The 18,206-nt window shown below is 34.3% G+C and overlaps 1 protein-coding gene across 1 annotated transcript; it reads right to left on the bottom strand.

Annotated features, from left to right (window-relative positions):
• Positions 1-655: 655 nt before the first annotated feature.
• Positions 656-7,599, bottom strand: LOC127834645 (uncharacterized). The gene is made up of 3 exons (XM_052360661.1): positions 7,002-7,599; positions 2,764-3,767; positions 656-2,277 (listed from the first exon to the last, which is right to left on the bottom strand). Exons 1-3 carry the CDS (start codon positions 7,331-7,333, stop codon positions 1,928-1,930), a joined length of 1,686 nt encoding a protein of 561 aa, XP_052216621.1. The 5' UTR covers positions 7,334-7,599; the 3' UTR covers positions 656-1,927.
• Positions 7,600-18,206: the final 10,607 nt, after the last annotated feature.

Below are 18,206 nucleotides of genomic sequence, written 5' to 3'. Positions count from 1 at the left end.
ATTAACAAAAATATTGTAATGATATGGTTCTTAAGTATATGAAGCAGGGTTAAAACACGTATTAAACCAAATACTATTTAAAAAAAAAACAATTGGTATAAGGATCGAACAATTAAAAGTGTTTTCCCAGGGGGGGGGAGGGGGCAAAGGGGCATGGTGCAGTTAACTCAAAAAGGTCATTTTAACACACATTTTGTGCTAAAAAGGGCTACAATTTCATCTGACACCAACATTGCTATAAAAAAATAGAATTAGAGTATTGGTATAATTACAATGTACTTGAAGTAATATAATTGGTTAATTTAATAAACTATAAATAAAAACAACTCAAAACAAAAGTAGTCTTCCGATTTATCTTTTTACGATTTTCGCTAAAATGGCCCCAAGGCACTAAAACTGCGGACATTTGTGAATCAGTCATACGTGAATAAACCAGTTACACTATCAGTTGATAATTTTAGAGGTACAGTAGCAGTTTGTTGGATATGTGATACCTAACACACTAATTGATGCCAACGGTGTATTCCACCACAATTAAATTGTGGCCAGTTACTTAGGAGACTGATGATGGCAACCAGGTTTAATTCTCGAGGAAATTGTGCATTTGTTGCATAATATTGTCAAAAATATATTCCAACGAGTAAAGAGTTTAACAAATTATAATTAAATTTATTACATACAACTGAAATTGTGTTAATGAATTTTCAAATGAGCATAATTAAATTTGAAATCGGAAACAAACTTCTTGCTTTTAGATGTTCACGCGACGGTAGATTTAACAAACTTGAACTTTAATTAAACAGTGCTTATGCTTTTGTGTTGATCATATAAAAAGGGCGTCAAACCTATGCTGAACATGTAGAACGTAACATCAGCCCCATGGCAATCGTGGTGGAATCTGTTTTGTATGAAAACTTCTTGGCGGGGAAAACATAGAGATCTTTTAATTTTGTTAAAAAGTTCTGTAGTGAAGTTTAACAAAATAATTGGCAATTGATTTAGAATTGACATTTCCTCTAAATTAATATCAAAACAGACATGCTTAATTTTTACCGTTACAGTCTTTTAGATACATCATAAATAAACCAGTTATTGTACTGTATGATGAGAAAACAGAAAATCCGGACAATACTGGAATCAGTCTATTAAATACTCATTTTGACTTTCTCGTATAAGGAGTAAATCAAGCAGTCAGAGCGTCATATACAATTATGGACTCTGATTGTTTAGACGGCTCGGCTAACAAATTTGTTCAAAAGGCAATTAAGATCTTAAAGATAAGGGAACATTGCGGCTTTTGCCTTTGAAAAGGGCGAAGTGGGGCCTCGGAATGTCTGGGTGGGCAGCGCCATGCCAAAAGGGCCTGGGAAATTATTAACACTCACAAATTATGTAATATTAATATAAACAGAATTAATAAAAAACTACATTTGCATCATTAAAATATGACAACATGTACACAATAAGTCACATTTCCAAAAAATGCTATGCATATTCCATAAACAGTTTAAATATTATTTAAAGTAAATAAAGACTGGTCTTGTCACCCTGTCAACTAAAAAGTAATGTTATGTTTATATTGGACAGTCTCAACTGATTTCTTTTGTTTTACCTTTAACGTTAATTTGTGACATTGACCTTCAACCGAGGAACATTCAAAATTACTGGCTATGTTTTCGTTCACAGAATTTGTGGAGTTTCAACTACAAAGTGGTTCTGTGTTCAAAACCATGACATACTGAATGCCTGTAACCATATGATATCCTGTAGTGTAGATTTTAAAAGCCATTCAAACAATTCCTTGAAAAGTTAAACAAGTTGAAGTAATACTAGGTGTGCTTTTACTGTCAATCTGAATACAAATGACATTTCTCGAAAGTTAATATAGAGAATTATGTTGTTATATGTAACATTTAAATGCTGGCTATCAAATTTTGAGAACAAGGATTTTGTTGTTCTCCAATCTTCCCACAATTACTTCGTTAGTGTTGCTGTAGTAGCAGACTGACACAGGCTTGCTCAATCCATCTGTCCATGTAGCGAGAGTAGCAAGCTTTCTTTTGCCCTCTCCATCCACCTGTATGACAGTGTTGGAGGTGTACCCACACACAAGGACCTGACCTGCTCGTGTTACATGGACCCCCCATGGATATTGTAGGTCAGGATCGGTAAATGTGGATATCAGGGTCCCATCTGGGGACAGTGTGAGGAGCTTGTGATCGGAGTAGTTGGTTAAATAGATCCTGTCACCAGTTGGAATCACAGCACACCTCCACACTGAAAACATGAATATGTAACGTTTTTCGTGGATCAATTCTTCATATATAAGATTGTAAATTTAGCGTACATTTTTTGTGTCAGAAATTGTTGTGTGTATTCGACAAAATGTTTTACAGTATATCACTGTTTCATTTTACTGTTAATTCAAACTCTTTGTTACTTCAAAGTATTTTGTTGTTTTGATTTTGATATCTTAATAAAATTACAAATTTCATGATTTATACTAACGATTAGAATTATCACTTTTTAGATAGCAGTTCAATTTTTGTTTGAAGTCTATTTTCACACGTATAATTATTATCAGTTCCAGTGACTTAACAATTTAGAGTTTGAATGTTTTATTAAATAAACAAAAGTGATAATGTTAACTTACAAATTAAAAACAATTATGTTCCATTTCCTATGATATTATTGCGTCATACTGCTTTTTATCATAGTTATTTTATTATGATCATAAAGTAATATAGAAATATGGTTTTTTACCCGTGAATTCAGAAGTTGTATCTTCATAGATCTTTTTTACAAGTGTTCCAGTAAGAGTGTACTGGTACAGAGCAGTACCAGAGGTGACATACAGGTTGCCTTCATGATGAGCAATGCCAAAACAATCATGTTGAAACTGAAGTTTCCTGCCTTTTACAAGCTGAACATTATTCACAGAGATGAACTGCACCCAATCATGCACAGTAACAACCACCTCACATGCACTAATCTGACACATGTCCCCTTCAGAAACAGGCACATCACAGTGACTGATCACATTATACTTCTGGTCCAACAGCTTCACTCTTTTATTGTTGAAGTCAGCCACCAGGATATTATCATTGGAAATAACACAAATGCCTGTGATATAGCTTGGTTTTGTTGAATCACTTGGTAATCTTACATCATACTCACTCTTCTGTTTTAAAGCTAATACATGATTTGGGCCCTGCCGCACTGCCAATGACTCGGTTCTCTGTATGAATTTCCCTAGACTTAATTGTTTGGACAAGAAGTGAAGAATTTCTCTGTTTGCTTGGAATGATATTGAACTGTCAACTTTGACAGTGTTCTCCTTCAGGTATACTTCTGACTCCAGAATCTTGCCCAGACCTTTCCTTTCTACTATAAATGAGAGTTCTGCCTTACTCCTGTTTTCAAGGTGGTGTACAGCCTCACTGAGTTGTGTCAGTTCATCTTTCAGGTTGTTGGAGTTATCTACGTCTTTGCTAAGGGAGGCTTGCAGTGCAGTCCTCATATCATCCAGTTCTTTCAGGGTGGCCTTTTCAAGCTCATCCAAAGCAGCATTTAATTTATGACGCACATCGCGGACTTCGTGTAGACTTTGATTGTAAGAGCTCTCCACAGACTGAATGGTGGCCTCTCGTTTACTATTAAATTGTTGCAGTTCGTCAAGAATGGTTTGAATTTTATCTGCCAGATTGTGTAGATCAGTTGATTGGCTTTTTACTTTCTCAGAAATAAGAGTCACATCCTTGCATTGTCTGAAATATGCAATCAATACAGTAATGATCACATTGGTAAAATATATATTATTGTATCCCCTATTGGAACAATTGAAGGAATATTGCTTTAAACCTGTCCATTTGTAGATAAATAGGTAGGTAGGTCGGAAGATCCATCAATAGAACTTTCATTTCCTTTTTATATCTAGAGAATGCTTTTACCTACAACCATACAACAGGTTGCATCTCTGCTTTCAGAGTATTTTAAGTAGATTGTCAATTACAAACAAGAAATATATTTAACAAATATATTCTGCCTAAATCCAGACTTTGAAATAAAGTTAGAACATTAACGTTTAAAAGTGATTAAATTAAAAACTAAGGTTTAAGTATTTGTGTGTTCTTTTTTTCACTTAATAGTCGTATATCCACTGCATGAAATGGTTGATATGAAATGCATGTTTATTAAACTACATTATAGTGTATAAAGATACATATTTTACTACGAGATATCACATCATGTGTCCTCACATGTCTTATTATGAATTTATTTCTTCATCATCGAAACATATGGTATGATGATATTTGATTAAGGCGCTGTTTTCTTTCCACGATTTCTGTTAACACTGTTACATTTGCATTATGCAAAAAATTGTCTAAAAACAAGCCAAATATGGTGGCTCTTTAATTGTTGAATGTAACATAAGTGAGTCTCTTATACTTGATATATCAAAAAAAGTTGTTAAAGGAGCTAGGATTGTTAATGTAGAAATAAGTTGCGTCATCGGAGAACAATGACTGTTTGATTTCTTCGCCAGGTTTATCGACTATACCGTTTATGTTTGGGTTAGATTGTATAAACTCAGATTGAACGTTTTACATATAATAAACAACGACGATGAGAGTGGAAATCCCTGTCTTAAAATTTCGATATTACAACTGCAGAAGCCATTATTTATATTTATACTACTTATGTCACTACAAAAAAGTTTCACCCATTTTATCATATTTTCTCCTAAGTTCATTTTCTCTTAACATGTAGACAAAAGGAATGGTCGAGGGAGTCAAATGCTTTTTCAAAGTCTGCAAAGAATGTAAGACCCGATACTTTATTTGATTTAAATAATGAATGCAAACTCGTATCAATCGTACATTTTCGCCCATATAGCGACCTTCTATAAATCCGGATTGTGAACTTGAAATAATTGGATGTAAAAAAAGAGTTAATGCTATTTGCGATGCTTTTTGTCGCAATTTTTTAGTCGTTGTTTATAATTTTATAGGGCGCAAAGTTTTGTCCAGGTTTAGGGATAAGTGATATGATACCTTGTTTTGCAGAACAGTTAGATTTCTTTTATTGAAAAAGAAGTGGAGGCAGTTGATTAAATATGTTTTAATCTCATTCCAAAATATTTTGTAGAATTCAATTGCTATACCAACTGATCCCGGACTTATTATTTTGCATTTCTTTAAGTGCCATCCCACATTCGCATTCAGTAAGGAGTCCTTCACATAAGTGTTTTCCTTATCATTAAGTGTTGATTGAGGAGTAATGAAATTTTTGTTGGTTGAGTTTCGCTTCTTTTTATAGAGGTTACCATAACAGAATCGTTGTTCATCAAGAATATGTATGCTATTGGTTACTTCAATACCATTTACGACAAGTTTGTGAATGTTTTTTTGTTCACTTTTACGTTATCCGATGGTTGCAAAATATTTTGTATTTTTTTTATTTTCTTCTACGTGTTTATCTCTCGCCCTTAGGATTATTCCATTTAGTTGTTCATGATAAATTTCTGAAAACACTTGTATTTTTTTTAAAGGAGTTCACTTATCATACTGGCTTTGTCGATGGTATTAGTGTTATGTAGTTGTGTTTGTAATTGTTCTATGTCATGTAGTGTTTTTTCTTCAAGTTTGGGTTTTTCTTTGTGTTATTTCCTGTTTTATTTGAGCTTGATCTTGAGCATCTAATAAAATGGTGTTAATAATCTATCATAGCTCGGCCCTCGTTCGAGTTTAATGTTGTTTAGTTTGAGAGCAACAAGGGAATGGTCGGTCATGAAACCTGATTTGATGCAACCGTTGTCGATTATAGTACGAAATGATTCTGATACAAGAAAGTAGTCTAGCCTGAAATATATAGTTGGTTTGGAGTTTGAATGCCATGTTAATTTGCACTCGGATGGATTAATGTACGCCAAATATTAAACAGGTTTCAATTTTTATTTATGTACTTCAACAATGTCCTTTATTTCAGATGTGCCATTTTTCTTGTCTAATATTTGATTTATCACGAAATTAAAGTCTCCGCAAATTATTATATTTTTTATCTGAATTTTTGTTGATAAAGGTATGCAATGGTTTGTTAAAATTACTTTCATCTAAGTTAGGACCGTAAGCATTAATTCATGTTATTTGTGTTTCGTGTATTGTAATGTCAAGGCTGGCTATTCTCCAGTTATTATATCTTTAAAGTTGCTGACCTTAATATTTGAGTTATTTTTTAATAGAAATGTTATTCATTGTTTGTTTGTGTTATGTCCACTCAAATAAATATCACCATCCCATTCGTGTTTTAATGTTTCGAGAAAATTATCTATCAAATGACTTTCTTGTAGTAGGCAGATTTCTTTTCTTCCAACCATTTGAACATTTTAATTCGTTTTCTTTGTTGTTTAGCCCTTTTACATTAAGTGAACATACCTTAATACTCATAAAGAATGGGGTTATAATAAATGATGTGTAAGTGCGTGCTTGTCCACTTAGATACTCTCACAAAGATGACTAAACATTCATGTTATTAAATATGGATATGGGCTTACATTTAAGTCAATAGCGTACAAGACATCTTAATGTGCTTAATAAAATCATAGGTGAATAAATGGCAATACTACTAAACACATGTTGTACATACACGTATGGTTTATATCAAAAATGAGGTGAGAAGTTTTATCAATAAATTATTCACCGAGGGTTGCCGATGCTAATAATATCATTTATAGTATTTCCACATATTCTTAACCTATCGTCTTTTTTAGGAATACAAATAAATCCTGTTATTATACATTGGTATGAGACTAGCGTTTTCTTGATAATGTACCTTGGTATATTTCGTGGAATTGTTGAGTCAAATAAAAAAATTAGGGCACAGATGCATATTGGTGTATTTTCATATTAAAATTCATTTGAACAATGTTTGTCAAAGTTCAAATTTTCTAAGTTCTTCCTGATACTTGAACATAAATTAAAACATATCAACGTTTTTTATACCTGTGTTTTAGGAAAGCACAATTGCTGCAGCACAGTTGACTATGGTCGTCACAAAACATTTCTAGTTTCTTGTCTGTGTGGGCCTCACATGTCTGAATAAAGTTGTCAATTTTCTTGGTGAGCGGCCACTTGTTCATGTCTCCTCTTCCATATATGACATGGTTAGCATATAATTGACCATGGTGTTTAATGCATTTTCCACAAAAACACTTCTGACATGTTTCACAGTACATCTCTGCAGTTTCTACCATCTGTTTACTTTCACAAGCATCACAAAAATAGTCCTTCACAAAATCCGAACTTCGATGAACTGAACTTAAAGCTGTCGCCATTTTATTGCAAAGTTTTGAAAATTACTTCCTGTTATCTGGATAGGTTTATGTACCCTTTATTCACATGAAATAGTAAATTGATCACTGTTATCAACTTGTTGATATGATGTTTAAAAGTGTTCCACTACATACACATTTGTAGTTCTAATAACAATCCTCTAATTCGTCAAACTTCAAGAAGCTTTGAACATGTTAACTGATAAACGTTTGTTATGTTTAGATAAACCTGTCTTTACATGATAACTGAGTGTAACACACGCTTACACCGCTGTGTAACATCTAAGTAAATCTATACTGTTATTTACCACAGCTAATATTCTGTATTCAAATACAAATATGACGTGTTTCTGGTCCTATTAATATAAAGAAGTGAAACTCCAGCTACTAGAGCAGTATTGCATTCTCAATATATACCATGAGTTGAATTCTTAAGTAGAATAAAAAATTCAATAAGTGTTCAAATAAACACTGACTTGTTATTTTTTCTCGAATATTTTACAAAAAGACCCGGATGATTCAATCTGCAGATTGATGACTTTTGCGGGTCTACTAAAATGACTTCAGACACTAGATCTTTAGCTCACCTTAGCACCAAGGGCCAATTGTGGGCTATTGTATAAGATGGCCATATGTCATCTGTTGACATGTGTTGTCATGTGTAACTGCTTTTATGCATGATACAATGAACGGAAAAATACAAAAACACAATATAAAACAAATAGTATATTCAAGGCGTAAATTGATTTGACATTATTCAATAAGTATTGACAATAAACAGTCAATAAAAGTTATATTATAATGTACCCCCAACCTCCAAAAAAGGTCAGCTTTTACGCATGACATTTGGTATGCTAGCCCCACGGTGCCTATACCACGCGACTTTTTAAGTTATGTGTGAGGAGTAAAATATCAACAAAAGCGCGAAGGTAAGATTTTTTAGGATAACTTTTTTAATATGTCACCATTTTCAATGGGATAAAGTGGAAAGCCCGCTCATTCATGAGAGTTTTCTATAGGTATCATGATTTTATAAAACAAATAAATATTGTTTCAGTAAAGTGCAACCGCGCGTTTGAACGGTTAGAAAAAGGTAGGATCAGTGTGGGGACATTATTTTATTTTGACACACAAACATCACCTCTGGTGAAATTAAACAATACACTTTATAGGCGGAGCTTACACTATATCATTTTGCATTGTTTTTTAGGCTTATTTTATATATTTATGAAAACAAAATCAAGAAAAATAGTCTTACAGTAATATGATCTGTGTGGTATACGTGTATAGAATGATCTGTGTGGTATCCGTGTTTCTGCAATTGACGTCTAAATTGAGATAATAACGACAATATATATTTATATTTTTAATTAATTTCAATTATTTCAATACAAAAATTACTACTACTACTATTCCTACTTCTACTACTACTATTACTACTTCTTCTACTACTACTACTACTACTTCTACTACTACTACTACTACTACTACTACTACTACTACTACTACTACTAGCAACAGTTTGCTATCGTTTCGTCTCGCCCGCTCCAACCTTACTCCTAGTGTCCCCTTCTGTATAGTATTCCTGTCTAGTAGTAGTAGTAGTAGTAGTAGTAGTAATAGTAGTAGTAGTAGATCTATTATTATTATTTTTATTTAAAAATGTATTCATTTCAGTAATCACCTATTTCACATAAGTGAACGGACTAATTAGTTTAGGGAAGATAAAAGAGGAAACAGTTTCACGAGACAGGAATACTATACAGAAGGGGACACTAGGAGTAAGGTTGGAGCGGGCGAGACGAAACGATAGCAAACTGTTGCCAACAATAAGAATGGGGATGGACGAACACAATTGAAATTTTAATTCGGACACAAAATCTGCAATAGAAATTGTGTCAAATATTACACAGGTTGACAAAAAGCAAAGAAATATGTATGTTTTAAAATCAAATGTGAAATAAAAACTGAAAAAAAAAACGGAATCCACCAGACGTATTGGTTTGTCATGGATTTCAAAGTGCTTTGCATCATTGTGAAGAAACTTTAAACGACTAAAAAATGTTACATTTTCGACATTATTTTCTATTTTGTTGTTATTTAAAGTTGAAGGTAACCGGTATGATTTACTTAAAACAAAATAATGGTCATAGTAGAAACATATATATATGGGTGTGTTTGTGTGTGTTATTTTCATAAATTATATGGAATTCATATTGTTGCATTAGTTTATTACATAGTATATATATGGACAATCATTCGCCATGTGTTGGTGATAATGTCATGTTATAAAGTATGTCGTTGTATTCAGTGTAACAGTTTATGCTTATCTTTAGCATTAATCATTTTGAAGAGACTATAAAAAGTAAATGAAGAACTATTATATTAAATGATTATGTATGTACGATTCTCTTCTTGTGTTGTGGTGGGATGCAGCTGTGAAGAATGTCAAGACATATTTCGAATTAAGGAGTATTGTATTGTATACACAACCTCATTGCATACATTGTTTACTGTCAATTACCACGGCCTAGAATAAGTATAAGCAGGCAGTTAATTATGTAAAGAATCGTGAAAATCACTTCTTTTAGAAACCCTGGCTGCTTATGATAATCGAACTTGCTCGTGATAGCGGTATTTAAAATTGAAATCAACGAAAAAACATCGCAAAACTTTAATCAAGTTATAATTAAAAAAGAATCACAGATTTGATAATACAAATCACAGATGCGATATATTAATGAATAACGTAAATCCAAATTATTGCACAATTATTTGAGAATGATTTCAAAAGAACTAACGAACGAACTAAACAAAACATATAAACTAATGAAATTCGGATAACTTAGGAATCATTCTGAAAAGTAACGTTAAAATAAAACAACAAATAAAACAAGGCTATTTCAAGCAATATGGTCCCCTACCGGTGAAACTCCACCATTGTCAGATTTTTTCCGATTTGTTGCAATAGCAACCAGACTTTTTGACGTAGGAACAAAATGAAATGAGTTGCATAATCTCCATATTGCCATCTATCCATGTTTCAAGTTTCATGAAAAAAATATGAAGAACATTTCACCGGAAGGGGATAATGACGTTAAACGATAATCAAGTTACACAGACAAACTGTAAACTATTATGATTTTTAATCAGTATTCACGGATTTATTTATGTAAAGTCCTCACGTGTCGAGAAAGGTTTGTTTTGCGTTTGTACGTTTTGAAACACTCTTCACACCTGTAATACTTGTCAGGCATGTGGATCTTGTCGTGCTCTTTGAAATCATTCTCACTCTTAACTGCCAACCCACATTGGTAACATTTCACAAATCGCTCGTTTTTGCACTTTTCTCTCAAACCACGAGTAGGTACTTGTCCGCAAAGCTCCTGCCGCACTGTACATACACGTCACATTTGGGTCCTTCGTTCTTTGACGCCGTCTAAGATTGTAGGCATTCTGAGAAAAAAAACTATTTTATTCACGTGACATTTCAATGCGTAAACACGCTATTTCAAAAATGTTAATTGCAGAAGACATGCGTTTGTTATTTCTAAATTACCAACGGTTTGACGATTATTGAGATATTTCGAAATATATGATAACCTGAGAGATGAGATATATTGTATATGTGTGTTGTTTCAAGAAAATCCGTTCATCTGTTTGTAAGTATAATTGTATAAAAATGTAACTATTTTTAAGGTATGTAATCTTACCTGAAATGCTTTCCCACGGCAGTAATAGTTTCCAGAGTTAGCGTGTCTCCTAATGTGGCGCAATAATCCAGCTCTGGTCTCCAACATTTTTCCGCGTTCGGAGCATTGGGCCATACCTTAAAGCAAATATAATATTTAAATAATATAAAATACATTACTTCACGTGACAGTAGTGTAGGCGCCAAAATAAGAATGGAACTTAATACAATAACATAAAGTGTACACTTATTTAAGGTAAGCATGGAATTGTCATCGATTTAAAATGCTCCAGCGTAAGATTTTAATATTATAATGGGGATTGTATAGCATGCCTGTATATCATAATTATGTATAAGTTCAACAAGCGGTGCAAGCGTAGTGTATAGCCATTATGTGTTTTACATGCTATCGCATTTAAAAATCCAGTTTCAAAAACATTATTGCCAAGCATTTTTTAAACAACTGAATAGAACTGAAAAACTTCAAAACAGTATACCACACAGATCATTCTAAAAACGTATACCACACAGATCATATTACTGTAAGAATATTTTTCTTGAATTTTGTTACGTAAATATATAACAGAAACCTGAAAATGAATGCAAAATTATATAGTGTAAGCTCCGCCCATAAAGTTTATTTCGTAATTTCACCAGAGGTGATGTTTCTGTGTCAAAATAAAATAATGTCCCCACACTGATCCTACCTTTTTCTAACCGTTCAAACAATATTTATTTGTTTTATAAAATCATGATACCTATAGAAAACTCTCATGAATGAGCGGACTCTCCACTTTATCCCATTGAAAATGGTGACATATAAAAAAAAATATCCTAAAAAATCTTATCTTCGTCGCTCTTTTGTTGATATTTTACTCCCCACACAGATCTTAAAAAGTCACGTGGTATAGGCACCGTGAGCCCAAAGTTTATAAATTCAAATCTCAACGTTGAGGGTAAACTCTTGTGGTCCTGTTTATGTATATAATCTTGACAAAAGCTTATATTTTAGTAATCACTTCGTTTTCCTGAAAGACAAATTACTGGGCAAAAATAAAAATGAGGACAAGGTTAAATATAAAGTAGTGTTTAAAGTTTGTGTACTTTCGTGGGGATTCTTGTCATAAAAAAATGTGTGTGTTTTTGCATTGAATGCTTTTAAAATAAATAAATTTTACAGTTGATGAGTATCATGGTGTGTTGAACCCAAGAATAAGATGAATTTCATGGTCAAGTTGAAAATAACTCTTGTCATAATTAAGTTGTCTACGTGTTTATACTCTTATCTTAATTGTAACATCTTGTGCTTTGAACACATTTACAGGTACCACTTGAACATTTATATCAATGGAATTTAGAACGTATAAATACACTGTTTTTGCAATTTCAATTTTTTGCAAGTTCTGCTGCTCTTATCGACTGTGTTATATATGCAGCTTTGCAACAGAGAAGCGGTCTATTCTTGCTGGTCTGAGCATTTATCATTCAAAGCGCTGAAGGCACTGAAGTTGTTCTCTACTGCATAATTTATGACGCAACTCATTTTTCAAAATTAATCGCAAGTTTGAAATGAACACAAGCCATTCAAACTTATAAAGTGTGTGTCTAAACGCACAGGTCGAGATGTCTCACTAAGAATATAATTTCATGATGGAAATTCCCTGTACAAAACTTTCGATTTTTGACACCATAATATATATACACATTCAAAAAATACAAAACGATAATTGATGAAAAAAGATAAAAGACCCGCACTTTGTTGTTTATGCATTACTTGTTACCCTAGCAGTTCACACGGTGTAAACAACTCTGACCTAAACATGGGTAAAGAGCATTAACGCGCTTTTTCGGCTTAGCTGTTTTATCTAGCTTTTCAGCTTATAATAAATTACTTTTACATAACGCCAGAAGGCACGCATGAATGTTTTCGAATACTTCATAGGCTGATTCAAAAACCTCTGAACTTTGGCTACATAACTGGGTCTGTGCTCAGCGTAAAGGATGTAGCACTGTTCAGTGTAAGAAATTCCGGACTACTCTCTGTATGTTCAAAAGACACAAATTGTAGCCCGGTTACAGTTAAATTCCATCTCGCAGAATTTCAGGGCCAGTACTCGTTCACTAAATCGTCCGGGGAATAGATAATTGACTCTTGATAAACACAGTGTTGCTTTAAAAATGAGAAAACAAACATTACCGAATTAGAATAGTGTCACGATAAGAGGAAAATCGTTTACTTATCCAACCTCAAATGTTTGCTGTAGTCTGTCAGCACATCTGGAAATCGTTCCTGAACGCATGGATAGGCTGCCCTTATTTATCAGTTTGCTATTTTGAAATCAATTTTGTATCGAAACCCATTGTGCTTAAATGTGCCATTAACAATTCGCAATGAGATTTTTAATGACCCTTGTCATGCAAAAATGGTTCTTATTCCATTTGCTCCCGTCATATATATATATAGCACACTCAGTCTGCGCATCTCTCAGTCTGGTCAGGAGATACGTAATGAGACCTTAACACATTGAGTGATTTTAACGCGAACAGCATCGCCTTTTACCAGACTGCGCAAATGCACAGGTTGGGCTTAAGTGTATCGCTAGTCGAAACGCATAAGACCCATTTTTGCATGACGCGGCTATAAAAGCATGATTTTAATGTGTCGAAAGAAAACTGCGTGTTTATCAAATATTAACATACACTTTATTTCGATGGTAAAGAAAAACACTCATTATAACGCATGTGATGACACATATGATGTGCACTCCATTAGTATAGTTTTTTATCTACTTACACTAATGTGTGGTTTGACAATGATAACACACATTTCTTGCGGTGAATATGCGACTAACAAGTGAAAAAACACAAAAGTTAAACTTTTGTTTTCAATTTAATTATTTAGAAACGTAAATTGCTAACTTTATTTCAAAGTCAGCATTCACGCTGACTTCCTTTATAAAAGATATTTCTTGTTCTATTTCATTGTTTTTTATATTTTGTTTTAGCAATTATAAACATTTTTGTTGTTGTCTACAGTATACCTGTAGTTATTGGTAAACTCATGTTCAACGTTTTATAAATTGAGAACTGTGAATATAAATAAACTTAACCTTCTACTATTGCGTTGATAGCACCCGTGATCAACAGGTCGCCGCTATCTGTTGAGAACAAATGAGCGTTTGCCCGATATATCAAATTTAACCCCGCTGTAGCAGCATGTACTATGAACGAGGTTACGTTACAGTCGCGTGATAGTGTAATTGACATCCCACTATACCTGTTATCAGCAGCAGTTTTATTTTCCCACATCTATTAATAGCCTCAGATTTGAATGACCAATAGTGTTTCTGGCCATGAAACAAACATACAAAAAAATGTAGTAATGTTAAATTTGGGATTAATAGCACCTTTAAACATACATTTAAAAAGCACACAGTGACAAACACAAAACTTCACAACGCTTAAAACACCCTAAACACAAGTGGTGCGGACAACTCCCATTATAGGGTAACGGGGCCAATACGGGCCCGTTAGCGTACCTTCAATCGACACTTTTACCAGAAACGACGGCACCGAGACGGTCGCTCGAAATGCGCGCAGGCGTGGCCCTTCGGGCCACACAAGTCTGCCAAGTTTCGTCGCTCTCGGACATAAACTCGGGGAGAAAAGCGTTGCGGAACACTCCCATTATAGGGTAACGGGGCCAATACGGGCGCGTTCGCGTACCTTCATCGACACTTTCACCAAAAACGACGCACCGAGACGGGCGCTCGAACTGCGCGCATGCGTGGCCCACCGGGCAAAACCAGTCTGCAAAGTTTCGCCGCTCTCGGACACATATTCGAAGAGATAAGTGGCGCGGAATGCTCTCATTATATGGTAACGGGGCCAATACGGGTCCGATAGCGTACCTTTATCGACACTTTCACCGAAAAGGACGGCACCGAGACGGGCGCTCGAACTACGCCCATGCGTTGCACACCGGGCCACACAAGTCTGCCAAGTGTCGTCGCTCTCGGACATATATTCGGGGAGATAAGTGGCGCGAAATGCTCCCATTATAGGGCAACGGGGCCAATACGGTCCCGTTAGCGTACCTTCATCGACACTTTCACCGGAAACGACGGCACCGAGACGGGCGCTCGAACTGCGTGCATGCGTTGCCCTCCGGGCCACACAAATCTGCCAAGTGTCGTCGCTCTCGGACACATATTCGGGGAGATAAGCGGTGCGGAATACTCCCATTATAGGGTAACGGGGCAAATACGTGCCCGATAGCGTACCTACATCGACACATTCACCGAAAATGACGTCACCAAGACGGATGCTCAAACTGCGCGCATGCGTGGCCTACCGGGCCACACACGTCTTTCAAGTTTCGTCGCTCTCGGACACATACTCGGTGAGAAAAGTCCCGCGTCAACCTAAAAAAATGTTATTATGCCATATGCGGCCGAAGTAGGTCGAGCCTTACGTGCGTATCCGCGCAGTCTGGTGCGGAGCTGCCTTCTATGCTTATAAGGACTTGCGTGACTGTATGATGGACAGGGTCGCTCCCGACCAAACTGAGAGATTGAGAAGTTTGGTCTGGAGCTACGCGGGTCGCATATGGAATAAGACCCATTTTCGCATGTCGTAACTCCAAAACAGGTAAAACAAGATGTGTTTGTGAAACACTATGTCCCCCATATATATGACCTTTGACCTTGAAGGATTAACTTGACCTTGACCTTTCACCACTCAAAATGTACAGCTCCCTGAGATACACATGCTAGCCAAATATCAAGTTGCTACCTTCAATATTGCAAACGTTATGGCCAATGTTAAAGTTTGACGAAAACAAACAAACCAACAAACCAAAAAACCAACAAACAAACCAACAAACCAACACACGGATAGGGCAAAAACAATATGTCACTCAGTATAAACTGGGGGACATAAAAAGTAATGTTGAAGGCATTTATTTAAACAATCCAAATCCCATATTTTCAGGTGGACATTATTCTAGTTACTGTTTCATATATATTTAATCATTAATAATAATAAAAATAATAATAATAATAATTATCATTATTATTATTATTATAATTATTATTTAACAAGAGCCATGTTAACATGGCTATTCCCGCCGAAATGTGTTTGCTTGTATGAGAACATTATTATTTAAAGATAAATTATTTATATAGTGTTGGAGTTATGCTGTAGAGAAAAAAACAGTAAAACATTTTACAGTGAATTCTTCAGTGTTCAAATTAAAATATGATTGTAAAATTAGATAAAGGGAGATATTAAAAATTGAAAAGCTAAAAAACATAGTTATGGTTATGGTTGTGAGACACTACACTTGTCCTTGCTATATTTTAAGTTTCATGTTAAACTCTTTCATAGACCCGGATATATGCTTTAAACAAAATTTATTGTGAAATTATATATTTTGATGTCATAAGCACTGACCTTATATACCTATATGTTAATCTATGTTGCAATCTGAAAAAAGACTTTTCGCCTTTTGGCGGGGGGGGGGGGGGGGTCATGTTTAAAGTTTAAAGTACATCCCTGAAATAAATTTGGAGTTAAACTCTGGACAAGAATTTAATGTAAAATTATAATGATATAGAGGGAGTTTCCAGTAAATCCCTTCAGAAGATTTGGAGTTATGCTCCGAACACAAATTTACTATGAAATGAACAAAATTTACTATGAAATTAATTAAAGGGTTTATGTTTCAAGTTTCCAGTGAATCCGTTATATAGAATTTAAGTTATGCTTCGGAGAAACATTTACTTTAAAATTAAATAATGGGAGAAATTTCAAAAACTAAGGTAGGTAGAGTTAAGGTTCATGTTCACTGCTCTTCGCCTAGTTGCCATCTGTTTATATTTCTAGTTTCAAGTAAATTTCTTCAGTAGATTTGGAGTAATGCTCCGGACAAAAAATTTCTTTGAAATTAAATAAAGGAAGATAATTCAAAAACTGAGGTAGATAGAGTTATGGTTCTTAGTCGCTGCACTTCTCCTACTAGCCATATGTTATATCTCAAGTTTAAAGTAAATCCCTTCAGTAGATTTAGAGTTACGCTCCGGAAAAAAATACTTTTAAATTATATAAAGGAAGATAATTCAAAAACTAAGATAGATATAGTTATGGTTCTTGGTCACTGCATTTCTCCTAGTTGCCATCTGTCTATATTCTAAGCTGAAAGTAAATCCATTGAATATATTTGGAGTTATGCTCTGGACAAAGTTTCGTACGAAAGGACAGACAGACGGACGGACGGACGAACGGACAGACGGATGGACGGAGACTATTACTATTTCCCCTTCCGAAATTTCGGCGGGGATAAAAATAATAAATATAGTGTTTATGATAAATGTGTTTATTGGGGCTACCGCATTAAATATCTGTTGAAGACAAAATGGATAATACATGTAAGCATATTATCTTGGAACACAACATTTAAATTCTTTGCATAACAATATATAGCTGAGCAAAACAATACAGTGTAATATGACTTAAGAGGAAATAACTAAAAACAATGTTCATGAGTTAGGCTTTGGATAATATAAAACGGTTGTCCTGATTCCAAACATTTAACTGTATACAATAATATATGTTCTCTTTTAAAACAATATAAAATTGTTATATTTATAAAAAATCTACCGAGTTGGAGAAAGAAACTGCATTAAAAAAAATGAAAAAAATATTGTAAATTTATTTTAAATTATTGGGAAATTCCAAATTTTTGCCCCAACAACATACCTTATGTTTACATGTTTCCATTATCAGAGGTGCGACATTAATACTTGCGTAACACTTAGCCATACCCGGATTTCTGTACAAAAGGTGCAATGGCAAACAAGCTGTAAAAAAAAAGCCTCTTTACAATTCACCTTAATAATATATGGTTATAAACATGAAACAAAGACCTAATTGAAGAATTATTGTTTCATTGTTGAGTTATATTAATAAACAAAAGACAAACTTATTGAAAAGTGTGTTAAAGTGAGTCTTTAAGCCTTGTTGCGGCTCTCATATTATTTATAAAAATACCAACTTACACTCGCTAAAACCCACTTCTGTTTAAAAAAAAAGACCAACTACTGTTGTAAAAGACTCGCTTATGAAACAAAAAGACACACTTAAACACACATCAACCAACTCATAAATAAAAAGACTCACTTTTGA

Source organism: Dreissena polymorpha, chromosome 6 (assembly GCF_020536995.1).
Source record: "Dreissena polymorpha isolate Duluth1 chromosome 6, UMN_Dpol_1.0, whole genome shotgun sequence".
In the NCBI taxonomy this organism is placed as follows: domain Eukaryota; kingdom Metazoa; phylum Mollusca; class Bivalvia; order Myida; family Dreissenidae; genus Dreissena; species Dreissena polymorpha.
This window is presented reverse-complemented; position numbering and strand designations above follow the sequence as displayed.